Source organism: Plectropomus leopardus, chromosome 14, assembly GCF_026936395.1.
Source record: "Plectropomus leopardus strain MGB_pleo_1.0 chromosome 14, ASM2693639v1, whole genome shotgun sequence".
Classification (NCBI taxonomy): domain Eukaryota; kingdom Metazoa; phylum Chordata; class Actinopteri; order Perciformes; family Serranidae; genus Plectropomus; species Plectropomus leopardus.
The window spans coordinates 5,660,952-5,688,341 of record NC_142189.1 but is presented as its reverse complement, the minus strand read 5'-3'; the positions used below and the strand labels follow the sequence as shown (position 1 = coordinate 5,688,341).

The following is a 27,390-nucleotide window of genomic DNA, read 5'->3' as shown; positions in this document are numbered from 1 at the left end:
CTTTCAAATTCACGGAAAGAAGGCAATGAGAAACTCAACAAGACATAGCCCAAAATTAGCAACAAGTAAGTTTCAAAGAAAATAAAAAAGTTACAAGATAATTACCTGAAAATAAGAAAAAAAGGAGAAGTGTAAAAATAAACTATCAAGAAATTACACAAAAAAAGGCTAAAAATGAAGATGTTTTTAAAATAACTCAGTTCCAAAAAAGGCTCACTAAATTCCTAAGACGACTGGTAAATGTAGTTTTTAAAAAATGTTAGTCAAACAGCCAAAAATAATGCACTTGTTTGGGACTGTTTTCAGCAGCGAATTAATCTATATTGCTCTTGGAGTATTTCTGGCAGCGGGATGGTGTATGTGGGATTGAGTCACAATAAATTGCAGTGTGTATGTTCCCGGTAATGAAGGAACATGTCACCCACTGCAGCTGTGTGGCTCACTTATGTTTTTTAATAAATTTTGGACAACAGTGGACTCGTGACTTCTAATCACTCAAATTAAATAAATTAAGAGGAACGCGCAGCCTCGGTGAAGGTGCCTTGATTGCCTAATCACTAGATTTATGGCTACATGTGGGTTTAACTCAGTCAGTGGGATTGCTTTGTTTTTTTGGCTGCTGTTTCTTTTTTTTTTTTAAGAAATGACAGTGGCTGCATGTCATACAGAATAGATGTGAAAAGTATTGGAAGCTGCACTGGTGAATGCATTTGGACATACATGCCTGCAAAACTTGTTTGGTATTCATTCCAACTCTGAGTTTTGTTTTGGAATATTTGGTGTGCCTGAACTGCATCTCTCTTTATTTTTTTATTTTTTGTGCAAAACTCCAAAACTTTTCAAAAGTTTTCCAAGCCGGTTTTTCAGCTTTAGCCTGCTTTGTATTCATACACTTCCTCACATTTACTCCTGGGAGCTGCCCACTACAACTCCAGTCCTCTGTAGTTGGACACTCAGCAGCTCAGCTGTGTTTAAATACAGCTCCGTACTTCGTGGATGGACAACTCGGCACTAGCTTCTGAGGTTGATCAGAGTGTTATTTGTTTACTTAATCCACCCACATTTTTCCAAAACCTGTCCAGGGATTATTTGCAGTGACCTTCTTTTGGCATTTGTACTTTTAACTTTGTCAGCCTGCTTTGTTTTGGGCCTCGATACAGTAAGTGCACGAGTGGTTGCAGATCTCCTGGTTGTATGCGCAGTCATCACTCTGTCCTCTGGAGGTTGCATTACCGGTCACAGCCTCATGGTCTTATTCTCTTTAATCACAATGCCATCCTTTCCTCGGCAGCTTTAGAAAGTCATGACGTTACTCGTAACAGAATGCTAAACATGGCAGAGGCAGCACACTGGGCACCTTGGCACTCTGAATAATAGATGTAAAGGGAGGGGTATAATTTTCTTGCTTTCCTTGCAGTGCTTTCACCACAAGGTCTTTGAGCAAAGCGGCTCGCCGAACACGGATCTTGTCACTGAGATGCTTTGAGCAAAACAAAGAACGCACACGGTTGTTTTGGTGATTATTCACCCTGCAGATCTGCTTTTCTGTCCATTTACATGTGCATTGTGGAAGAGAAGTTGTACTCAGCATCATTATGTTGACTTTAGAAAAACCTTAGGAAGCAAATCTATGCAGTATAACCATGTGCTTATCTGTCAAAAAACGGTTCTAAACAGTGACAAGCCAGCAGGCTCTGTGTCTGACTGTATTTATGTAAACCGAGGTGGCTCATTATGTATCTGTGGATGCTTCAATCCTGAGCATCAGTGTCTTTATGCCTGCTGAAACAGAGACATGGATACCCCCTTTTCACCAATATGGATCAGGTTCCACTCTGGTTTGTGAACCTAATTATGTACTATCAGAGCATTTTGACCAAAAAAAGAATTGGTTCAGAAAGTTGGTTCCCAGCTGAAAAATAGCAGATTTTTCTTGACCTGAAGTGCAAACTCTGACAAAATCAATGGGCGTGTCTCATTCTACAGGTTAGGAAAAAAAAGGCTGGAGAAGGAAAAAATGAAGAAGTTGAATGAGAAAGCGTCTTCCTGTCATCTGTAGTTGTTCCATGCTTTGACATTTAAAATTTAAGCCAAGTATACACTAAAATTTTAGCCTGTTTTTGACCTGATTTTTGAGCTGCATGACTCGGGGTGAATTTCAGCTTCATTTGGCGTTGTTTGCCACGCAGTGTGCAGGGGGGAGCGAGGACAGATCATCTGCTCCTGAACGGCTGTTGGACAGTGGGATGAATTTCTGACATGTCCGAAATTTTGGTTGGCTGACGCAGGCTCTCGCACAGTTGAAGCAGAGCTATGAGATGATTCCCCAACGTCAGTACCGTGTTTTTCTCACCGCGCCTTCTCAAAGTGGCAAATTGAGCATCTGAAAACGCCATGGCAACACGACACTGGACGTTCTGATTAAAACTAGTGTTAGCAACAATTAATCATAATTTAGAAAATGCAGTTTATGGTTTACAGCAACTGCACAACAAGGAACATTAGGCAGCACGCTTCAGCCTTATTAGCATTGTTGCTAATACCTGCATCTGAGCTTTCAAACTAATCTTTATTGACAATTGTCAGTAGCCAGGACAGTCCTCAGGAGCCGACGGGCCATTGAGTGTGAGCTCTCAGGTCATGGCTTGATAATCGGACCATACAGTGTGAGCTTTGGGTTTACATCGCTGATCATGTACTCGTATAGTACGAGTTGGAATTAAACAACAACATTTCCAAAATCGTACAGTGTATGCCCAGCTTTAGTGTTGTGTCCCTTTAAGACTGCTAAAAACCTGTGGAGTAATCCTGCTGGGGTGGTCGTTGCCTGCAGTGGTGAGAAAAGTGGATTGTGAAGACATTGAACACCCAGCTGAAGATCTGTGTCATATTGAAAAACCATTTCCTGAACGGATTGACTGACATGACCTTTAATGAACCCACACTGCTGCACTTGCAGCTCTCTCTTACACCCTGACATGCTGGTCTGACCACGGCAGAAAATTAACTTACACCCGCCGGCCACAGATCACACACAGCCTGTTACTCTTTTACCTGTCAAATACGGTGATTCTCCGACCAGAGGAAAGATATCAGCTATCAGCCGGGCGGACAGATGGGCAGATAGATGTCTGCTCCGGCTCCTCGGGCAGAGTGAGGGTTGTCAGGAAAGTCTGCTCTCCAGACATTTAACAGCAGACGAAAGGGGAACCTCAATCCTCTTTCACCCTGACCTGCCTCGCTTAACTTGTTGACATGGCAACCGCAGAAAGAGCAAGAGCGCACGCTGTGAGTTTATATTGCTGTCATCGAGTGAAACCTTGTGACTCCTATTTTGGGGGGGTTGTTATTACTTCAGTTGAAGGAGCAGGTGCTTCTTTACTAGAGAGATATCTGCAGCTGTTGGACTTATTAACATTTTCATAACAGTGTGCATGGGTTAAAAATGCATCAAAACATGGCAGATTTTTCTATGTTCCTGAAAAGAATGGAGAAACATTTTTTGCCCAGACAGGCTACAAATGAAAGCAGAAATCTGAATAAATGACTGTAGTGCATGATATAACTAAGCAATTAGTTCCCTGCTCACTTAATTATCATGCTCTGTGGCGTATGGAAATGCTGTGCAGGAGAAGTTGAGCTTGATGTACAAAAATGGAAGAAGAAAGACGGTCATTATTTGGGCCTGGATGGCAAAGGTTTGTGTTACAAAGGCCCTAACGTGTCTTTGGTAATCAGGCACCCAATGTGTCATCGATGAGTCTTGAAAGCTAATCACTCACACCACATTCGGAGGTGGTCTTTGCCGCATATGGTCACATTGTTTCAGCGGTGTCTATGCCAATATGTCCTGTAATACATTCATCGTATGCCGACTCGTAAGCCTTTTCAGTTGCATTACCTCAGTCTACATGACACATGTTAATGGGAACCACCATCACATATTCTGTGTCAGCTGAAAATGACGTCAATGCAAACAAAACAGAAATTGAAAAACAAATGGCAAATGGTCTATAATCACACTGTGTCAGCAATAATGCTCCGTAGTGGCCTACAGTGTGTCGGGCTCTTAGGTCTGCAGTGTACAAAGAGCTCATTACAAAGATAAAAGCAAATTTGATAGTTCAGTGGTGCAAAAAGTGAAGGCACTGAGATGTGGAAAAAAGTTATATGGTCAGAGGAGGCAGCCTCCATCATCTTCATGGATTTGGCGAATGCACCCTAAGTGGGTCTGCTGGTGAGTTTATGCTATGGGGGTTATTTTTCTGGCATGGTTCAGATCAGTTTCTCTCTCCAGCACCTCATTAAAAAATGAAATAGAGGGTGTGTTGTTTCAGGTACCAGTAAGAGAATAAAATGTGATGCAGGAAGTCCAGTCTGAGACAAATGATGTGCGAGATTTTACAAGTTATCATGGTAACAATCTGCTTCTCCAACAGAAACTATAGAAATTTGAAATTTGAAATTTAATTTACTAGGAATTTGCGCTTGTGTGTGTTTGATTGGCCAACCCACTGCATTACCAGATGATGTTGGCCAATGCAGTGGTCTCATTGAAATGAATTAAGTGACTGCTTCTTATTCTGAGTGATCATCTTTATCCCATAACGGTAGTAGTCTCTTCCAGAAGGACAATAGGCAGGTTTCCATTAACCCTCAAATTGCGAGAATTCAAATTGTGAATACAAAATGTGACTAATGGAAACACATCATTTTTTTAAAAAAACTCCCATTTATCACACAAAAAGTTTTTACGCTCACATGAGGGGGTATTTCAGGCAAACTGAAAAAGCCATATTTCACATCTGCACTGGAAATACTTTTTTCGCTTCTATAGGCATCATGATGTACAGTAAAGAGTGTCGGTAGGAACTGGCTCCCTCGAGCATGATGCAGCCTGTGCTTCAAGAGGTGATCTTGCATCACAGTCTGGAAATTTTGAATCCACAATCCCTCTGTGAAATCGTGGACTATCACCTCCCAGAAATCCCTCATACATGGCTGGTCCCGTGTATAAGGGGCTTGCCCTTCCATTATCGCACATAACATGCTTACGTCACCTTCCGTTGGAAATAATGTAAATTTAAACAGAATTTTCTTTTGGAGTTTGTTATATTCCAAATTCTAAATATTGACAGGTAGATTTTTTTTTTTTCTGTAAAGGCATATCGGTTCCAAGTATCGTGTATCAGTCTTATTAACTACTAATAATTTGTACAATTTACTAATAAATTGTTTTTTTTTGCTTGTGCAGCCATCTTGTCGATGATTTCTCATATTGTTTAGAGCATACCTCAGAAAACCATTTGTCTGGAGGGCCATGCAGCCCTTACACTTCACTCTACCCCTCTAACCCAAAAACAATTGGGACACGCTACCCCAAGACGTGAACATGCAGAACAGAGGGTTTAGTGCTGAGTGGTAGGGGTGGTTTTAGGACTTAGGCTTGTGCTGGCATCTTGGATAGCTCTTTCCACCATCATCATCACAACAAATGAATGAATATATTTTGGATGAATAGTTTGAATACCTCCAGTAGAGTTTTAGAGATTTGGAGAAATGTGTGCGAGGGAGCACTGATCTGGTCTGGAGGCTTGTGGTGGATTAACACCTTACTGAGACCTCACTGTCTGTTGTTTTGCTCCTTTGATTTGTCACTCATTTGTTTGTGTGCTCACAGATTAGTGCACAGCAGGTGTCCATATATGGATTAGTGTATCTGCATGTGTGTGTGTGTGTGTGTGTGGGAGTGGATATATACAGTATGTGCTAATGCTTCAATATTAAAGCACATTCATTGGCACATGTTGGAAAGGGTGCTGAGTTGCCAGCATGCTGTTGGTGACACCTTCGCAAGAAAAAGAAAAAAACATTACCAGTAACAAATTTCACAACATTACGCAAGAGATCAGCCATAAATAATTAATATCGGTTTCGTCTATTTTCATGCGCTGTGTAAATCACCCGGGAGTTTGGGTGTGTGTAGTGATTCACATCCCATTTCCATAATTATCGCCAGTTATAATCGTCCTCACGGTGAATCTCTTCCCCGCTCATTCACTTATGAACCCAATCTCTCAATCGTCCCCGCAGTGAAAAGTCTCTAAAGGAGGCAATCACTCCTATTTTCATTATAATTTTTTAATTTCTGCTTGTGCAATATATGCCAGAGCAGAAAGTGAGTAGCCCGCAATCAGACGTGTAGCATGGGGATAATTGAATCGAGCAGGTGCCAGGCATGATGGATCGGTCCTCCTCAAGTTTAATTGCTGACAGTGCACAGCAAATTGGGCCAAGCTGTGATTACCACGAGTCCCGGAGCACGTGAGCTTTCATTGTCAGTCTGTACCTGTCTCACCTGCTGATCCAAACCGGCGCAGTTAAACAGCCACTTCACGGAGCAGAGAGTGTGAGTAATGCCCTCAGATGTTAGATCCCCCGATATGTCTGCTAACCGATGTCAGCGCGACCTCGGTTCCTCCCTGAGCGAAAGTCAAATGAAACCAGGAGCTGGACGGTCAATCAATGTCTGCTGCAGGTGTCATCTGATGCTAACGCCCTGTACAGGGCAGACCGAGAGCTACTGACTGATGAACCATCAAGGACTAATCAAAGAGCGGCAACTCTTTACACTCCATTTGTGAAAGGCAGCAGATCATGAACACTCTGCTTTTAAAGGTTTATTTCACCATCTGAATGACAGATTCCTCTGGTTGAGCCTTCTTGTTCCACAACAGAGTGCAGGACAGGATGTGAACCCAAAAATTAAAAATCTCTGCACCGAAAAAAAAAAATTGTAAATCAATAGCACATTTTCAGGCCCTTATGCAAAGTTTTTGGCCCATGACCTTCATTAGGAATTACAGTAAACATGTGGTTTCAACTTGAATAGGTTATATTCACAAAAAGCAGCAAACAAATTAAAACAAACAGACATGTTACTCAGGAGATAATGTATAAAAAACTGCAGCGCGTGCTGCAAGATATTAGCCTGAGGATTTTTTTTTTTTAATTAATCAGAAACTCGCCTTATTAAGGCCACATATAGACAAGAGCAGTCCTACTATAAACACAAAAGTCTTTCCTTTGCATTTTAAGAAAGATTGGTGCTCACATTATAACATTGTGAAAATGATCCTCGTGTATACAGATCTGCAAAAGCAACCAAAACCCTGTAGAATACATACCAGGCCAGAAGTTGGCATTGTAACTTTGTAATGACACACCATGAAAGAACATCTTGTGCACACACAAAGTGCATCCGTGATGTGACCGTTCTCATAGGATCTGCACATTGCCAGTTTACGCACGACAGAGGGGGTTGCATTTTCAAAACATAACACGCCAGAACCTGGTTTCAAAAGTTTACGGTCCCTAAAACGGCATTGTCGTGTGAACGAAAGGCCAAACTGCAGCAAAAGTTTAACATTTTATGAAAGAACCGTTGCAGTCTAAACTGCCCCTCAGACAGAGGGTGAATACTGGTTGTCCAGCACATAGTATGAAGAAAAAAATAGTTTTTGGACCATTAAAGCATGCAAACATGTAGTACAAACCTACAATAAATGTCTGGACTGTCAGCTAAGTTATCTGACCTTTAAACTTCTGCTACACGCTAACTTATCCTCCTCTGTGCTCCTCATTTCATCTGCCCACATGTGAACACGACCTTCTGACCCAGCATACGCCGCCATACGACAGCATCGCTTTCCTTCATAATGACTGGTATTCCACAGTCAACATGAGTACAGCGCTGAGCACAACCAGCTCAGAGGTTAATGTGTCCCCTGCTCTGCTTTGCTTGTCCCTCCTTATGAAAACCATCCCATTGTTTACCAGGCACTTGTGGTTCAATATGAGTGGTCCTCCCTGACTTCATTACTCCTGCAGAGGCCCGGCCCCGGCCCACAGGGAGGCCCCGCTCGGCCCTGCTCGGCCCCTGTTGGCCTTGTTACCTTCAGCAGCGAAACCGAGCTGGTTTATTTGTGCCTTTTTAATTCACGTCCTATTCGTGAAACTGCAACACTCTGTCTTCTTGACTTCAAAACAGGAGATGAAAAACATTTGTGCACAAACAAAGAAAACAAGACAAGAATTCATTAGTTCTTATGGATTGTGTGTTTGATATGTTCTTTTTCAGAGGGATTTACACTCAGTGAAACTGTGAAATAATTGAAATGATAATCCTTTCTTTTTTTCCTCCAAGTTTGTGCCAGTAATCAAGGTTAGCCGTCTCCCTCTCATTATTCCTGGTTTGTCTGCACACAGTTGGCACAGCTGCAGAAATCAGTTTCTACCTTCAGAAAAGCCCCCCGCTGTCATTCACCGTTGGCGAACGAAATCCAGATTACAAAAACCTGGAAAAATGCCATAACAGTGAGCAAGTAAGCAAGACAGTTTGAATTGGTTTGATCAGTGTTTCTGTTTTTATCCTAATTTGATTTTGTCTATGATGAGCTCAGCTCTGTGAAGAGTAGAAAGTTATCTGAACACTGGAGTTAAAGCTCCAGAGAAACTGGCTTTATTGGTGACAATGTGTGTAAGGAGGACATGATTGGTTGATCTGACAGGGGAGCTTTGATTCCTGTGTGTACGTAAATGTGACTTTTTTCATGGAATTGATCTTTGTTTGCAGCACCTGAAGTACACAGATTTTTATGGATGTGCACAAACAACTACTGTTGCCAATTATCAGGCTACCTTACAAGGAAATGCAAAAGCCCTTAGTCATCATTTTGCTTTAACCTGAGCAAATGCAAAGTTTGATTTCTTTTATAAACATGGAAAGATGAGCAACTTAAGAAAAAGTGCAAGAAATTAGTAAAAAAAAAAGTTAGAAGAAAATTACCTGAAAAGAGGCAAAAAAAAGAAGAAAATTATCTGAGGAATGTGCTAAAAAAGTAAAATAAGTTTTTTCCCCTGTTTTTATGTAACATAATGATTTTAAATATATAATTTATAATATCTAATAATGGTTAGATAATTTACCTGTCACCTTTTACCAAGTTTTTGCATGTGTTTTTTTAAGAATTCAAACCAATTTTCTCAGAGGTTTAAATGCTAGTTAAAGGTGTCTGACTGCGGCACAAGAAAACTGATACTGATATGCGTGTTCAGCACAGCAGTTATTTACAAGCTGTATTTGATAAAAATATGGAAAAAATGTTTACCCAGAAAGCTGCTTCTTAGGACAAAACATTGTTTTTAAAACTAAGGTCCTGAAAACTAGAATATTTAATTAAAAAAGATGATGTTTAAATGCATTAAGGATCTACAAAACAAAACATTTGCTCCCAAATGCAGACGGCTAGAGTTGAGTTAAGATAACAGTAGTGATATGATTTGTAGAGAGATTTGATATGTGGACTGAACATTGTGCTCCCTTTCAGTAAAGTCACCCTGCTACGTTCTCGACCGTCCCCACCTTATTATTTTAATCAAGATTTACGAGAGTGATTAAAAGAGTGAGGGTGCTGATTCATCTCAGAGCCAAAAGTGTTTGTCATCAGTGTCACTGATGTCTGATGATGTCTCTGTACACATCTTTAACTCTCAGTGAGACATCTAACTCAGCATTTCAGTTTTTGGAAACTTTCTTGTCAACATCATTAGTGCAGCAGACAACCATAACAACTGTGCACTTTTTGAGAAAAGCATGAAATATGCAAACTGTTATGTATATTATCAGATGTGACATGTATTGTAAGGGCTCTTTGAGTGTTCGGAAGACTAGAAAGTCCATTCATCATTATCATCATTTAGTATGGGGGGGGTTCTTTGGTGTTATTTTCCCTATATTGTCAAAATGGAGAAGGAGTATAACAATATTAAATATGTTCAATTCAGTGTCCAAACTAAAATAAATGTATTGGCAAAAGAATGTCCAAAATGGACACATATTTTGACCTAAAACCTTTTTCTTGAAAGTCATTTTTTTCTGATGCTGCATTGTAAAATCTCAAAATAAATGGTACCATCGAATTTCGAAAAGAGACAATTCTACTGCAAGTGTGAGAACAAACCAAAATCACTAAGAAAAATTGTCCCAGTTTTAACCAGATCGAACTTTTTCATTGGACCAGAAAGTTTTATCTAACAATAAAAAAATGGCCAAAATTGTCCTTAACCATAAGTAAAATGTTTTTTTTCTTAAAAGGTCTTTAATATTATCCCAGGTGGCATTAAAAGTATCAAAAAGTATTAGATCAAACTTGCCTTGAGCTATAGGAAAAAGTTGCTTTTTTGTCACTTAACATTCACTTTTTGTGTGAAAATACTCATTACTCAACAGGAAAAAACAGTTTCAAAATATATTAAAATGTTCAAATTTATTGCACGTAAAAAAATATGTCCCCAGTGTGCAAAGGCATTTACGCTGTATTGAGGGAATTTGGCATTGGTGCAGGTTGATGCTTATAAATCAACTTGTCATTTATAAGTTTTTGGATTTAATTAGATTTGCATTATTTTTTCATCTTGCAGAATTTTTCTCCAGATAATGGCTGTAGATTTTAAACCCCCTTGATGTCTTGAATGTGGCATCACGTACTGATGTTTGGGATTTAGGTGGGCACAGACATTTGACACCCATCAGCCCCCCACACACACCTGCAGCTCAGCCCACTCACTTCAAAAGCCATTATCATTTTTATACGGCAATGAGTAGTCTATTAGGTTGACCTAATGAGAAGTAAACAACACAATGATGAGGAGCACGATGATACAAGAACAGTATTTGCAGAGTGAGAGTCACGATTACAGAAATGATTGTATGGCTTAAGGAGGGGGCTGTAACCAGTGGCGGGATGCCTCTGCAGATTTTTCAGTCAATATTTATGTGGAGACAATCAGGCAGAATGTTTTACTCACGCAGAGAGCGCTTGATGCACAATTACTGCTTGTCAAAACAGATTTATACAGTAGCTGTTTTTTTGGGGTGTTTGGACGGTGATACGGCTGACTGGCTCTCTCAGTGTTTGGCTGGCAGGGCGCAGTGTCCTGTCAGTGTGTAATGTGTTGTGATGCAGCCTGGACGCCGACTTGGCTCAGTGAGCAGCAAATGGACTGGGCTCAATGGCTCGTGATGGCGGTGGCTCCTCTGAAGACCTGGGCTGCTTTGTTTTCACTCTGCGTTGCTATTTTCGTGTGTTTGCAGAGGTGTGTTCAGGTTTTTATCTACAGAGGCTGGCAAAAAAGCTTTCACATGTGCAGCTCTTGAAGGGACCTAAAGACAAATCTGAAATTACAGATTATCATGGGCTGATTGCATCTAACTTGTCGGCTACTGATCAGACTGTGGTGTGGTTATCCAAAGTCATCAAATATCGTCATTTTGTAGTGAACATCTTCCTCTAAATATTGCGCTCTAGGTTTCCTTCTGCGTCGACGTTCCAGGATGCCATGGTATTGGTATAATGGTGGTATTACGCTGCATGTGGTTATGTTTAGGCAACAAAGGCACATAGCAACCAACATTAGGATGCCAATAAAATGCTGGCACGGATGGTTAGGATCAGGCAAAAGAGGCACATGGTAAGGTGTAGAAAACCCCCCATCATATTGAGGCTGGAAGTGAACACCAGACTCACACATGAAAGTCTGTGTTTGTTGGATCAGTCCACCACCTCCTCCACCTGCGCTTTAGGAACCTCTGTGCTCCTTATATTATGTTGTCACCGGCAGTGTTTCAACCTGTCGCCATCCAGCGGTGTATCATGCGGATGCGACGGGTTCCTTCTAGCCTCGTTCTTCTACTGATGACAATCGTCAGCGTGTCATGCTGCTGCAGCAGATGCTGTCCAGACATCTGGTGGCGTATAATAACACTGTGAATGGTTCTGTCCGGCCACGTTCTAAGCTGATGACATCCAGCTACGAAATGTGGCTTTTGCATTGAGATCTTACGATTAAAGGACTGTAAAAATGCTGGTATTTGATGACTTTGGACTGAGAACATGCTAGATACGTAAACAGATAATGCTGTACTAACGTCCCTATATGTCAGGAGAAGGTTAAACAGGATAACACTTTGGATACCTTGTTATTGAGTTATTTCATTGTATAAAACTTCCCTTGAATTCTTTCTATAAATTTGCATCTTTCTTTGTTTTCTGTTTTTGTTTGAAAAGTTCAATAGCATCGTTAGCATGCTGTTTTATGTGCATTTATTAATAATCCCAATCCCAAATTATTTCATGCACAAATCTAATAGTTTTCCTTTCTGACAACAGACTGTAACACTTAGAGCATGCATGCCCTGTACCAAGAAATTGGGGAAAAATGAGTTACATTGTTGATTTTGGCATTGACTTTGTACCAGAGTATCGGTTTTCTTGACATCCCAAGCATACACAACGCATCCTGCATGTTCCCACAGTAAAGTTGGAGCTTTGCTCATTTTTTCTGAATCTGAAGCAAACCTACAAATCCCGGCTAATTCCTGGATGTTTTGGTGATTACTCTGCAAGCTAACGTCATAAACATTTATATAGAAAACACTTATTGAATTACAGTAAGATGTTGCTTTGTACTTTTCTTTTCTTGACAGAGGCTAGCTGCTTTCCCTCTGCCTTTAATGTCTGTGCTAATCTCGCCAAACACATGGCCTATCACACACAAATATGAAATGAATTTTTAAAAATCTTCTCGCCTTGCTGCTGATAAAACTGCAAATAAGATCGTTCAGACTGAGATTATGTGGACTCGAACCTTTTTGTAGGTGCTTCTGTTTCTATATTTCCTGTGTGTGTGTGTGTGTGTGTGTGTGTGTGTGAGTGGTAGTTTACTGTATTTGAGTGTCTGTGCGTGTGCCAGCTGTCTCTTCATGTGGGAGTGTTGTGATTGATATTTTCCGGGTGTCTGGGCTTCGGGCGGTGACACTATGTCTCCTGCTCTCCTGCAGGACTGACAGATTTCTGTCCCTCACCATCATTCACTCTGACAAATCATCCTGAACTCCCCCGGCAGAACGTCCGAAACCTGCAAAGGGAAAATATACATGACACAGAGGAAGGCGGCTTCTGTGTTTTCCTGATTTCTTAAAAGCAACACTGTTGCTGTTGGATTTAGATGTTTGTGCTGTGTTTGACCCCATCACCAGTTTTTGACGTCGCTTTGCACATGTGTAGTTTTTATTTCGTCATCCAGTCTCGTTTTAGACAACCTTCAAGAGAAAGTAATGACAGGAGAATAGTGAGGTGAATCAAGGTGAAAAAACCTTGTTTGAGATATTTTACATCACCTGAAAGAGAAGCTGAAAAGATCAAAGAGAGACATTTTGAGAAGGATGTCAGATTAGTTTTTCAGTTTCACACAAAAAGACACAGTTTCTTTATCTGGTGACGTCAGAATCACGATTGTCTTCACACCTTTAAAATGATTGAGCAGATAAGGAACAACCTTAAAGATTAGTTTCCACATATATTTAAAAGCATATTATTAATTTACATGTAGAAAAGATACATGCAAGGACCCAAATTTCTGGTAACTGTGCAATTTTCCTTGGGTGGAAAAGTTGGTAACTTGATAAAGAGAAGATATATGAGCATGGATGCAGTACTGACGTATTGGCGTGATCAGCAACTAACATGAAGTAGTGGTCAGTGTATCAGTACCAAAATATTGATACTATAGATACTGCATTTTAATTTTTGAAGATCAATTCAAGTGTTGATGGGATCGGTAACAAAATCAAGGGATTAGTTTCTCACTTCTGTGTACAAATTTGTATTTCGAAACTAAAACTGCAAACAAAATTCTGTCGTCGTGAACATATCAAGTGCATGCACCTTTTGCTTCTCCACTGTTTTTGTGCTGTCTGCACTTGAACAACATGTCACACACATGTACAGCACACTGCAAGCATCCAGAATTGCTGCTGTTTAACATGGGCCCCTATGGCTTCAACTCATCAAGAATTTTCTCACTTTTTAGATATTCTGTTCACCGTGGAGGCATGCAGGTTAAAACAATGTTTTTTAGACAAATTAATTGTAACATGGGGTGAGTAATTGATTAAGAATGTATCTTTTTGTAGGTGAAGCTCTGCGGCTCCTCAGTTCTTTCTAAAAGCTGTTTTATTTTAATAGGGTAGTTAGGTGCTAATGTGGCGGCACACAAAACAAGAAACGCACACTCAAGATTCGAATAGAAAGGCGTCCCGGACCCGCCCACGCTGTGTGACTTTCTGGTAATTTCTGAGAAGTACAGAATCACAGCAAAGATGAGCACAATGTGCAGAGGAAACTAAAAGCTGTTTTTGTCACTAAGATGAGATCACTGCAGAGTCAGGAAGCCAAACCAGACCGACAAAATGCAACCAAATGATCATGTTGATATATTTTCCTTTTTAGTGTCACAGTCAATTTGGAGACAAACTTCCTCCAAAGATTCACTCCAGTTGATGAGAGCCTCACTTTGACAGCATCTGGTCCTCTGTCCCCCAGGCAACTCCATCAGCTAATAAATATGAGGAAATAAAGCTCTTCATTTGCTCCCTGTCCTGACCGTCGCTCCCCAAACAGCCCAACTCTCCCTGGCCACCAGAGCAGGAAAACAGAGGCATGTTTAAATAAATAGAGCCATAGGGGACATATTCGATTTCAAATATGGTATTAAAATGACAGCTATAAACTGTAGCCTCAGTACTTGGAATGAAACGTCTAAACTATGGGACTAGAAAAGTGTTTTTTTAGGGACTGATGCAGAATCATGTTGGCAGGTCTGGGATTTTATAATTTTAGGGGCAAAACCACTTGGCCTGTAACAGGGCATTTTTTTTGAGGGCATGTGCCAGGTCAACACGGACATAAGTTTTTTTCAAGACTGTGTGATGCAGTTGAAAGTTATGTGTATTTGATATGCAGCGTGATTGAGCCAGTTTTGCACGTTCTTTGGTTCAAAGGATTGTTGAAGTATTTATCTGTTGAATCTGGTTTATTCAGACAGAACGCGAAGTTAGCAAGGCAAAGTACTTGAATCAGCTGAGACGTGTTGAGCTGTCATTATAGTGCGTTAGTCATGCAAAGGAGGTCAAGAAAAATTAGATCTCAAATAACATTAATGTCGCATATGCTCTTTCCCTGCATTTGGGCCGAGAATAGAAGAGGAAGTACTTGAAACTGAAACACTCCTGCATGTACTGCTCCTGTAATGGTGGGTCATTTTCTGTAGGTGCTTTTTTTCTTTGGAGCTCTGTTTCTTGTCTCAAGCTGCTTTGATAAATCAAATAGCCAGAGTTAATTTACAGCTGACAAATTACAGGGTTCCTGTGGTCATGGAAAACCTGTAAAAAAAAAAAAAAATCATGAATGTTCACAATCTTGTTTTCCAGGCCTGGCAAAGTCATGATGTTAGCAAAAATCATTGGAAGTTTTGGAAAAATCAGAGAACTTTGTTGTGTCTAATGAAATTAGTTACAGTAATCTTCTGGGGATATCCTAACGTGATGTAGAATAACAGTGAATTTATTTTTTTTAAGTTAACTGTTGTATGACTTAACTTTAATGTGCATCGACTTAGGATTTTATGACGAATAGTTTTGGCAACAACACTGCGATGGACACACGGATCAAAATAGCAAAGGACGTGTGTGTGTGTGTGTGTGTGTGTGTGTGTGTGTGTGTGTGTGTGTGTGTGTGTGTGTGTGTGTGTGTGTGTGTGTACAAAAGCAACTGGGCTGGCAAAAGCTACGCATACAATGAAGCACCTGTTTTTTTTCAAAACTGAAATTTTATTTGGGGCCCTTGAAAAGTCATAGAAAAGTTTTGAAATTTTGTCCATGAGAATATGTGGAAACCCTGTAATTATTTAATCATTAGTTTTAAGTTAAGTTTGTTTGCTTAAAATCCGTCTCAAAGCTTCATTTCACACCCGTCACGCTGGACTTTGTGGTTAAACCTTTTGAGTCCACATTTCTCTTGTTAGACATTTTCAGGTGTCTCTTCCTCCCTCGCCTGGATAAATGAACCGAACTAGAGGATCATTTGAAAGCGAGTTTGAACTAACCACTTCAAATCCTGGCAAACACAGAGAGGTCGTTTTATCTCGACACAGAAACTTCCCAGGGGGTCACACCTTTGTCGTTCTTTGCGCTTAGGTGACATCGGCCAACCGCTGTGCCAACAAGTCGTCCAATTAGGAGTCTTGTGTTTGTTGGAGGCGAGAGCTGTGTCTCTGAGCTTTCGGTTTTAGATTGGCAGTGTTGTCAGGGTCTTTCTTTACTAGCTGAAAGGTCCTGGAAAGGTCCTGGAAGGGTGCTGACTTTGAAAGAACTAAACTGGAATGCTGTTTATCTCACTGCTGACACGGCTGTCTCTCTGCCTTTTTCTGTTTTTGTCTCTCATCCAAACACTCTCCTTTTGTGTCTTTGTGTCCTTTTCTTTTTATTTCTGACACTCATTGCTTCTGCGAGATTTCCCACACACACTTTTCTTTGCTTTCACTGTGTTCCAGGTTTTCTCCCTCCATTTTTTTTTCACTCTTTGTCAAATACATATTCACACTTTATCTCAAAAACACTGTCACTTTCAGACTTTGTCCGTCCAAAATTTTCCTCTCTTTCAGACAAATCACTTGTTCTTTACTTTCTTAATCATCTGTCTTATTTTGTGGCTCATGTGCCATCATCAAATCACTTCACCCCTTGCCAGTACCCATTTTTTCAACCCAAAAGTCTTTAAACTCATTATTTCATACCATTTTTATTTGCTGGGAGGAGGCAGCGGAGGGGAAAGAGAGGGAGGACTATTTCGAGTGAGGTCTCTATGGAAACAGTAGCAGCAGGGTACAGAGGCACAATGGCTTTAAGTCTGAAAGAGGGGAAAAGAGCACTCCTCTTCCTCCTTTTGAAAACCTCTTCATCTATTAATACAGCTTGTCATAAAGCAAGAGACGTCATGTGTGTTTGTTTTATAACAATCTTCTTTGTCCTACTTTTCCGTGCTTCTTTACTTTGCACATCTGGAAATTGAATCACAGTTGCCAATTAAACAATGTCCATATCCTTCTTCATCTAGTTTTTCCTCTTCGTACCTTCATGTAGCTCAAGGCCTTTACACACCGAGGGCGAATAAAGGACACAAAAATACGATATGTTGGCATACAAACATATCGTATGCAAACATTTCACATCAAAACTGCACAAATTTGCGACATTTGCAATAGGTCTGCCATTGTCATGATGTTATGGTGTGATTGGTTGATGCCTTTATTTGTGGTATAAAAGCTCAGAAAATTGCGTTGTTCCAAAGAAAAAGCTGTTTGTTTGTTTTTTATCACCGTTTGGCATAGAAGTGCTCACAACAAAAAATATTTAGAAAAATATATTGACGTGCAAATAAATCACATGGAAAAAAGAAACATCTTCCATGTTTAAAAGCCTTTACAGTGAGTGAAACTGATTTTGATACTTCTAAACCTGATCTTTTGATTTTTTTGCATGAAAAGAACTTGCCAAGAATATATTTTGCAGGGCTAATACTAAAGGGTTATTTGGTCTGAGTGTGGATTTGGGTTTTTTTGGTGACTGGCAGAGCATGGGTTGTTACTGGGTGACTGGGTGTTTCCACATGATTTTAGTGGTATTTTGGGAATAATTGCAAAGAATTTTGTAGGCAGAGTTGACAATAGCTGTGTTTACATGCACACTTTTTGTCAATCTGATTGACGACGCATGACGACAACGCATGTACAACGGAGCAGCTGTGTGACATGCGCACAAATTCTGAATATAGTAACTTGAAAGGCGCTGCCAAGTCTTGAACTGACCATAAGATTTACGTAGTTGACATTTTTTCACAGTGAAAAATAAATAATGTATAACTTCTGACAGCAGAACAGCGCCCTCTTCCTCTTCTCTCATGCACACAGTCAGGAGTGAGTGAGTTACTATGGTTACAAGGCCTAAGCGTAATGTCTGCCTGTGTTGTCTGTCTGTTTCTTCAAAAAACACACTTCCCTCAAAGTCGAAAGAAACAAAATAAAACTCGCAAAAACTTTTCTTGGTTCATCTTTCCACTGTTGCACCAACCATCAGCTCTTATTTGGTTAAGAAATACCCTCGATTCAAAGAGGTATCTGTGAAAATATGCTGGCTCTATACGTGCTAAAATTAGTATTTATTTAAATAGAGCTTGGTGCATTTGGTGATGAAGATTTCTGATTGTTTCTGGTTAAACGGAAAGGATCTTACTCTAGCAAAAAGATCTGTCTCTGATAGGGATCCTATCCATCCTATCCATTTAAATGGAATTTATTTGGCAACAGCCATTTCAAAACAGGCCAAACTAATAAATGGGGGGAATCTCTAAAGGCAGTGGTATAAAGCGTGGATGAGTGAAAATGTGCTGCATTGCTGTTGTGCTTAAAAACAAGAGAGAACTAAAAGAATTGAGACAAAGGTATGTGGCGAAGGAGATCTGCCTACAGAGGACTGGTTGCTGCTCTGGCTTTCATGCACAGGGCAGACCAGGTCCAGGTGTGCCTCATGCTGCTGATTAACCTCCAAACAAGTCTGCAGCCTGGGAGACAGAAAGCACGGCAACACAATTAAATGCCTTCGCAAATTTATTCTGCACAAAGAAGAAAAACGAAAATTAAAACAAAGCAGACTGCCAATTTAAGGATATGGGGCCTTTGGGTGTGTGAGAGAGAGTGTAAGTGATGTTCTCTTCCAGTCAAAATAATTACTTTCATGAAACGCTTTAATGAGGGAAACCGAAAGAAAGAAATGAGAAAAAAGGTTCAAATCAATAGTAAGGGAGAAAATGCCTTGCATGTGTTCATTCCTTTTCTCTATATTCCTCTCTAGCTCTGCTCTACGCCACCATCTTTGGAAACGTGACCACCATCTTCCAGCAGATGTACGCCAACACCAACCGCTACCACGAGATGCTCAATAATGTCAGGGACTTCCTGAAGCTCTACCAGGTTCCCAAGGGGCTGAGCGAGCGGGTGATGGACTACATCGTCTCCACCTGGTCCATGTCCAAAGGCATCGACACAGAGAAGGTGAGACTCGGTGGTCAAAGTTTAGGTTGAGCCAGTATAAGTCTTTGTGTGTTCACACTGAGGTTTGGTTAAAATATAGATCATTGCCTTGAGGTAATTCAAATTTGGCACAAACGTCCAGTTGGACTTAATGATGAACTGATTAGATTCTGGTGGTCAAAGGTCAAGGTGAATTTGACCTTGTCTGTCTTATTCTCGTGAACTTGATTTCTCAAGAACACCTTGAGGGGACATATTTTAGATTTGGCACAAACCTCCACTTGGACTCAAAAATTTACTGAATAGAATTTGTTGGTCAAAGGTCAAGTAACTGTGACCTTGCATCCCGCTTCCTACCACTCTTGAATGTGATATCTCAAGAGGGCCATCAGAGAATCCCCTCAAATTTGGCAGAAACATACACTTAGACTCAAAAAATGTGGTGATTAGAATAAGTTGGTTAAAGGTCAGTGTGACCACACAAAACATGTTTTTGTCCAAAACTCAAGAATTCATATGCTTATTACAAAATATTACACAAATGTCTTATACAATGAAGTGATGACATGTTTGCACAGACATGGATGTAAAGTGTAAGTGCAACTTGACCAGTTTGCAGAGGTGTACAACTGTGAGGCGTTAATTTTAGTTTGCTATCACCCTGGCTAGCATAGAAAAACCCAGACACTGCAGCTTTTTGTCATCCACACTGATTACAAAAGAAAAAAAATGTGAAGAAAAATGTAGATGCCGACAGTTTTGGATGCTGTAACCATACATATAGCTGTACTAGAATATTATATTTGCAGAAAGCCGTGTCACAAGTACAAAAAAAGGCCATAAACATAGCATCATAACAAAACAAGTGAGAAGAAATACTGAGACAAGCATAAAGAAGGAACAAAACACGAAACTAACAAAATGCCTTAAAGCCAGCCACCAGTCACACGCTGTTCCGACCTAATTTACCCAAACACACTCTGAATGGTGAACTTTTGACCCTCTGCACCCAAAGATATCACACAGCTCGTAGACTGCAATTATGTGCACACATAATTTAGATTCTAAAATTATATTTTAAAAATGTTGTTATTAAAAACAGATTAGTGTGAGTGATGGTTCTGTTTTACCCGGGAACTTTAGTGCTCTAAGCTCTGCTGCTGCTGCTTCACTTCATACATAAAACTTAAATGTAATTACTTAATTACAGTCTTCTTAATAATCCATTGATTTCTCCTGTGTTTTTCCCCCAAACAATCCCCAATCTAACTGCTCCAACATGCAGCAAGACTATATTTTTCCACATCCGTTACATCATAAAAGGTCATACTAGGTCCTTATCACAGTATGACACAGGAATTAATACTTCTTTACCACTGCTTTATTTAACAAACATATGTGCAAAATATGTCAGTCAAACATAGAAATGAACAGAATTAAAAGCAAGCAAAAGAATTCATATTCATCTTACATCAAGGGGTTTCAAAAATTTGATTGTGTAACAATCTAAAAATCAGTCGCTTTTTTTGTTATTTGTAAAAGCAAAAGACGAAAGCATTGAGTTCAAATCAATCAAGAAAAGACAGAAAGAGGGATCTGAACCTAAAAATCTTTGTTTGTGAATTAAGAATTATGGATTTCCCGATTAAAATTATAAAAAATCATTGTTATTTTATACAGGGGAAAAAGGGTTTAAAATTTCATTAGCCTAGTTGACATAAATCTAAAGTACATGATAAAAGAAAGGAAACAAATGCATCATAAGATCAACCGACATACCAGAGTGCTTAAATGTTGCAGTAACATTAGCCTTGGAAGGCACTAAACTGATCACAAAAAACTAAATTACATTTTAAATAACATGACAACTGTCACCATTTTGTTGACAACTTCAGTGGATTTGCTCTCTTGGTTTGAGTTGGATATGATTTTCCATGTGGCAGTTCCATTAGAAACTGCATGATCTGGTATTTAAGTTATTAAAGTAGCATTTAATGTGTTGTAGCTACTGCAGTTTGAATGCGTGAATGTTTGAGGCTTGAATGTAAGGCTAATATATATATATATATATAGATATATAGATAGATATATAGATCGATAGATAGATAGATAGATAGATAGATAGATATGATGTACTCAAGGACTGTTGGAATTTAACAACCCAACAATAATCTGGTTGTGATTAATAGTGTTATTTTCTGTAATTTTTGTTTAAAAGAAAACAAAGTTTGAAAGGCAAGTTTTCTTTAAAAATCACCAAAAAGTTTTAAAGAAAAAAAAGTACCCCCAAATATTTAAAAGAAATAACAGATATTTCCAAAATCTTTCTCAAGAAATTGCCTAAAATTTTGAAAGTTAAAGCATGTTAAAATCGCAATTTTGATTATAATTTTTGTAAAGAAATAAAAAAATCTTCAAAATTTTTTCTTTAAAAATCGGTGGTAAAATAAATACAAAATACAATTGTTAAAGTTGTATACCTAAAAACTTATTTGGCCTGTGACAGATGTCAAAAGATCCATCATAAACTGTATTAAAATGATTATTGTAGTATTTTTTATGTTGTAGCTACTGCAGTTTTGACTTGGCTTGACTTGAGGTGTAACAGCATCAAGTGTCATTTTAAACAGATGTCGATTCAGCTCTGTTCATACCTCTGCTGCTGGCTTAACGGCAAAATAACAAATAACTTCCCCAATTCTGTGTTGGTACATTTTATATAGTAATAATGACGAATACCTTGAACAGGCAGTATAAAAGGGGCTTAAGTCATTGTATTTTCCTTTTGTTATCATATTTTTGAGAGCATAACCATCTTTCCTTAAATAAAACTCGGAATTCAGATGTTGACCAACCATCTAGCTCAACTAAACTTATTGCTCAAAACTGAAGGAACAATGGATAAAAAATAAATCACACATTTACAGAAAACGCTGACATGCTCAGATGATTAATGTTTTCAGAATCCACTTCTTACTTCAAACTGAGCTCTGATCTGCACCCGAGCTCAACGCCGTCTCCTCACATGTGAAGTCCTGAAGCCATTGATTAAGCAATGCATCACCTGCAGCAGAAGCAGCCTGCAGGGTGGCTGAGGCAGCAGAAAGAAGAATGTAATGAAAGCAAACACACGTTAAGGGGCTTTTTTTTTTCTCCGTGTTTGATTAAAAACGGCTCAGTTCTTTTTTCTTCGTCTTTTCTTCCTCTCTTTGTATCTGTCCCTTACTTTTATCAGACAGGTGTCATATTACCCAGAGAGCTACAGTGATTTGTAAAAAGTGTTGTAAACATTAATTATTGTAAGTAAACTTTAAACTGTCATGTCTGTGTAAATTTAGGAGCTTGGTAAAGACCTCTGATAGCACTCCTCTTAATCAAACGCTGCTGCGGCTTTACGTTTAGTTTTATGTCTGACTCTGTTTATTCTTATCTTCTCTCTGTCACATCTGGAGGAATATTAAGAATACAATTTAGTTTCCAGTGCAGAAGTTTTTTGCTGAATTCAGGGTTCGTACAGTCATGAAAAACCTGAAAAAAGTCATACAATTTTCAAAAATAGCAATTTCCAGGCCTGGAAAAACTAAATAAAACTATAATAACACATGATGTGTTCAAGAACCATCGGAAATTTGAAAGTCCAGCAATAATTTCTGTTTTCATGGCTTCTGACTGTGATAAATTGTGTTATTTTTGTTGATTTTTTAAAGAAAATGTAGTTTGGCATATTTTCTTTAGAAATTGCTTAAAAATTCTAAAGACAGAAAAATGGTGGTAAAATGAAATAAAATGGATAAAAAAAACAGCCATTTAAAGTTGTATTCCCTTCCTTTGAGCCAAAATAAAAAACTATTAGTCCCTCCCTGGTGCTTAAAAAGTGATTTGACTCCCCCTTTCTTTGCACCACCCCCTCCCCTCTCATATATAACAAACAGTCCCTAACTATTAGGAATTCTTTGTTAGTTTTTTTTTAAATAATCTATTTTTTAAAAAGCTATTAAATAGTAGGAAAAAAGAACTAATAAGGAGTATTGATGGTCATTTCAGAGAATATATGGTCTTTAAAATTTTCCTTAAAGTCATGGAAAAGTCCTGGAAATTTATGGGTAAAAATGTGAATGAACTTTGTGAATTGGAAACAGGCCAGTCATAAAATCATGACCTTAGATGGCTGCAAAGAGGATTATGATAATTTTAGGCAATTTTATCATCTGACAACAAAACAAAAAATGCTGGCTAAAACTGGAGACCTGGTTCATTATTTCATATAATCCCCTCATTATTTCTGTTGTGTTTGAACAGATTGTTTGTCCATCCGATTGATCTCCTCAGCATTTTTTCCTTGACATTCATGCTCTCTCTCTTTCTCTCTCCTTAGATCATGAACCTCCTCCTCCCCATCAATCCCCTTTTCCACATTTTTTGTCGAGATAATTATACGCTCTTGAAGAGACATAAGCCAAGGCTGCCCTCAGTATAAATACCTCACAGTCAGAGCTGGGGCCAATTAGTGGATGTTTTTTGTCACTCTGGGACCCGTTACACTGTACACAGTCAGCTGTTTATGCGAGTACACACCCCAAAAAAGACCACAGGCTCCCAAAAGCGTCTCGGTGCTACTAATATCCTCTACTTTAAATAGAGCAGAGAAGATTTTCAAAGCCTGTTGTGTTGTGTTTTGATGTTGCAGAAGCTTTTAGATGATTTATTGTCTTCCCTTTGGTCGATTTTGTTCGCATTTAACAAGGGAGGATTGTGGAAGATGGGATAATATTTTGTTTTCTGTGTTTTACCTAAATGCTTCAGTTAATTAGGCTGGATTTCAGAATTGGTGTAATGAGCTGGACAAAGTGATTACAATTTTTGGTACACAGTCGTATCCAGAGGGAGTTAATGAACGCTCCAACAGAATAAGCTGCAGTGATGTAAAGACAGTAACGTGCTGCAAAGCTCGGTGGGTTATTGAAGAGAAAGAATTCTTCATTTGGAAGTTTGGGTTTTTGATTCTTTATTCTTCTTTTTTTTTTTTTTTTACCAGATTAGATCCTCAGATTTGATTTCTGTTAACAGCAGTGTGACCCCCTTACGTCTTTGTCTTCTAGGTCTTATCCATCTGTCCCAAGGACATGCGGGCTGACATCTGTGTCCACCTCAACAGGAAGGTATGTAGCTATGGTTTTAAACACACATTACATCATCACACTTCACTGCATACAACATGAAATGGGGTGGTTAGTGTGAGTTTTGTGTAAAAAGGGGTTAATAATGCAGGCAGCTCACAGTTTGTAACACATAAACAAATTTAAAGCCACTTTGTCTCAACGTTTATATGACTTCTCTGAACGCACTCAGTTTTGTTTAGAGAAAAATTAGACATGGGTAAAAAGTGAAAAAGTCAAGAGGACATTAATGGCTTTTTGTATGGTGCATTATGGGACACTGAAGTATGACATTTTAAAATTGTTCACATGAGGGGTTTTAATAAAGAGGAGAGAAATTGTTCATCTTTCTTTCTTTTTAATATATTTTTGATTTGTGTAAAAATAGTGATTTTTCTATGCATATCAATACTGAATATTTGAAACAGTTTCAGTACTCATTTTTTGCAGTATCCATACACTGATACCAGCTGCATCTTCTCAGTCTCTCTCATCGTTAATATTTACAACGGTCATTCTGCTGTTTTCTGCTACGAATCAAGACAAGTAAAGTTGTTGTTAACATTCTATAGCTTTTTTATATTTATCTTTTAATAAAAAATACTAATAATTGATTGTCCTCAATGTTGATTTTCCCCATAGTATCAAAAATGCTTCAGAATATCAATGTTTTTCAAGGTATTGTATCAAAATCAGAAATCCCAGTAAACTGACAACACTAATAGCTTGCTGTGCAAAATGGAAGTGCAGCTATAAGCACTTGCACTCACATATGTTTACATAACACTAAATCTAAGAATAAGAAAGCATGTAGATGGTTGTCCATATTAAAACAAAAAGCAGGTAACATTCTCCAAACACCTGATTCGGCCTCTAAACCCATATTGAACCGTATTCACACAGACTGGAGGAGAACATTTCACTGAACATAATGAGCAGCAGTCCTTGAGTGCACTTGTTACATAACTAAATGCAGGTTAGCCGGACCCAATCAGAAGCTCCTGGGCATCTCTGGACACGACTGATATGGGTCCCAAAATTTTGGCAGGCTCAAACTGCTGAACTGGCACTGAATAAAGGACACCTTTAGTTGTGTAACAACCATCTCCAATGACAAAATACTCTAAAATTAGTCTTGTCATTCAGAGCGGCTGCCTCTTACGGTGCCTCAATTAACTTTATTTCAAATTCTATTCAATTTCAAGTACAAGCTTTTCATTTTAAATTAATTTTACTCGAAATGCATGTTGATGGTGTTGAATAAATGTAAATAAAACCAAGGAATTAAAACAAGGCCTCTTTACAGTTATAAAAAGATATATATATTATAGATAGATGATCTTTTAAGGGATATTTTGGATCTCCTTTTTTTTGAGGTGGGGTCGTATGAGATTCTTATCCATAGTCAGTGTATTGCTTATAGTAAATGGCGGTTGACATGCTAGTTTGGAGACGTATGCTGAGGCTACATGGACGGGGGGCAGCAGCAAAACATATTTTAGCACTTCAAAAAGGCTCATCTAAAAAAATCAATATTAGTTAAAGTGCACGCTGTATTTAGATTATTTTCACCACTTTACTTGCTGTCAGACGTCAGACAACACTGACAGTTTTTATAGTCAAAATCCATTTTAGTTTGTCAACGCCTTGTTTTTGTCATGGAAAAAAATGGTTGTTTACGAATAATTTTCAAAATAGTTTTTGTCAATGAAATTAATACTGTCTTCAAAGCCACCAGAATCCATTGACAGAAAATAATAATTTTACTTGTTTGGAACAAAGGAGTTGCTGGTCTACTGCTGCCTCAATCAGTTGGTTAATTTATGTTATTGTGTGACTTTGGTGTTTCAAAGGGTTAATTTAGATTTCCCCACATCACACAATAACATGAACAAGCTAACTGGTGGAGGCGGTAGACCAATGACTCCCGTGTTCTACGAGGCAAAAAGATACTTTTCTCCACATTTTATCATAAATTAGGTCCTTTTGCAAAGAAAACGCACCAGAAAATGCTGAGTAATAAAAAGTGAGAGAAAAATATACCAAATGCAAATCAGCTGCTCATTAAGCACTCCTTTTCAGTACTTTGATAAAATTTGGTAAAAACGTATAAATTTGCAGATTTTTAAAAATAAAAAAAACAAAATTAATGAACCCCAGCAGTATGCTAATAAGTTGATAAAAACAAAAGACTTTATGATAATAGACAGGAGGCTTCATGAATGAAAACATGAAATGCAAAATGTTTTTGAGAAACAGCGGCATGTGAGCGCTCCATCCAAAGAAAAGTGCACTCACAAACAGTCTTTTGCCTTTTTTAATTCCTTTTGATGTAAACCATCACAAACCTGCCAGGTTCATAAATATGCTGTGTGCCGTTTAACAATGTCACATTAGAGGATTTTGGGTTTTTGTAGCCCTCAAACTTCAAACACTTGAGTCACATTGTGCTGCAGTTTAGGACTGCTGACTGAGAGCCACCTGCTGTCCCAGCCGAACAAAGGACACAGATGTGACAGTGACGGTTGTAAGGGACGTGGTTTTTAGGCATTAGAGCTTCGGGTGATTGACAGGAAGTGCTGATATGAGCGTTCGCCTCATCTTACTGCGATGAAAGCTTTGTTTCTTTTTGCACTCAGGAATGGATATCAGCAAACGACTTTTTCTGTAGATAGGAAAAACAATCAAGCATGTTGTCGAAAATTTAAAATGAGAGGAAGTCCTGATAGTGTCCTCTCCAAGCTGCAGTATTTAAGAAGAAAAAATCATTCTCACACTGTAAACAGTCATTTTAAACTGACCATTTTGTAACTCATAGAGGCCTACAGGGGTAACTGCAAAGTTTCTTAGGTGCCTGTAATCATACATCATTAGACTGTGCTGCTACAGAAGCAACCTTTAAAAAGCAGAAAATAAATATGAACTTCCTGTCCCCTCACTCAGGTGTTCAACGAACATCCTGCGTTCCGGTTAGCAAGCGACGGCTGCCTCCGCTCGCTGGCCGTGGAGTTTCAGACCACTCACTGCGCCCCAGGGGACCTGATCTTTCATGCTGGAGAGAGCGTCGACACCCTCTGCTTTGTTGTGTCGGGGTCACTGGAGGTCATCCAGGATGATGAGGTCATCGCCATCTTAGGTATGTGGTCATGTGATTTAGTAGATGGCTGAAGTGTTTTGTTGTGACTCCCAAAACTCCCAAAAAACCTTAAAGTGTCAGTACCTCGGTGTATCCAGCAGCTGTGTGTTT

At 39.0% G+C, this 27,390-nt stretch overlaps 1 protein-coding gene across 4 annotated transcripts in view; it reads left to right on the top strand.

The window, feature by feature from the left end:
* Positions 1-27,390, top strand: part of kcnh5b (potassium voltage-gated channel, subfamily H (eag-related), member 5b) — a 187,471-nt gene that overhangs the window by 100,322 nt on the left and 59,759 nt on the right. For all 4 annotated transcript variants that reach the window (XM_088087523.1, XM_088087522.1, XM_088087521.1 and 1 more), the window contains 3 exons: positions 18,809-19,008; positions 24,087-24,146; positions 27,087-27,279. In XM_088087523.1, coding sequence (XP_087943649.1) covers positions 18,809-19,008; positions 24,087-24,146; positions 27,087-27,279 — 453 coding nt within the window. The remainder of the gene's footprint in view (positions 1-18,808; positions 19,009-24,086; positions 24,147-27,086; positions 27,280-27,390) is intronic.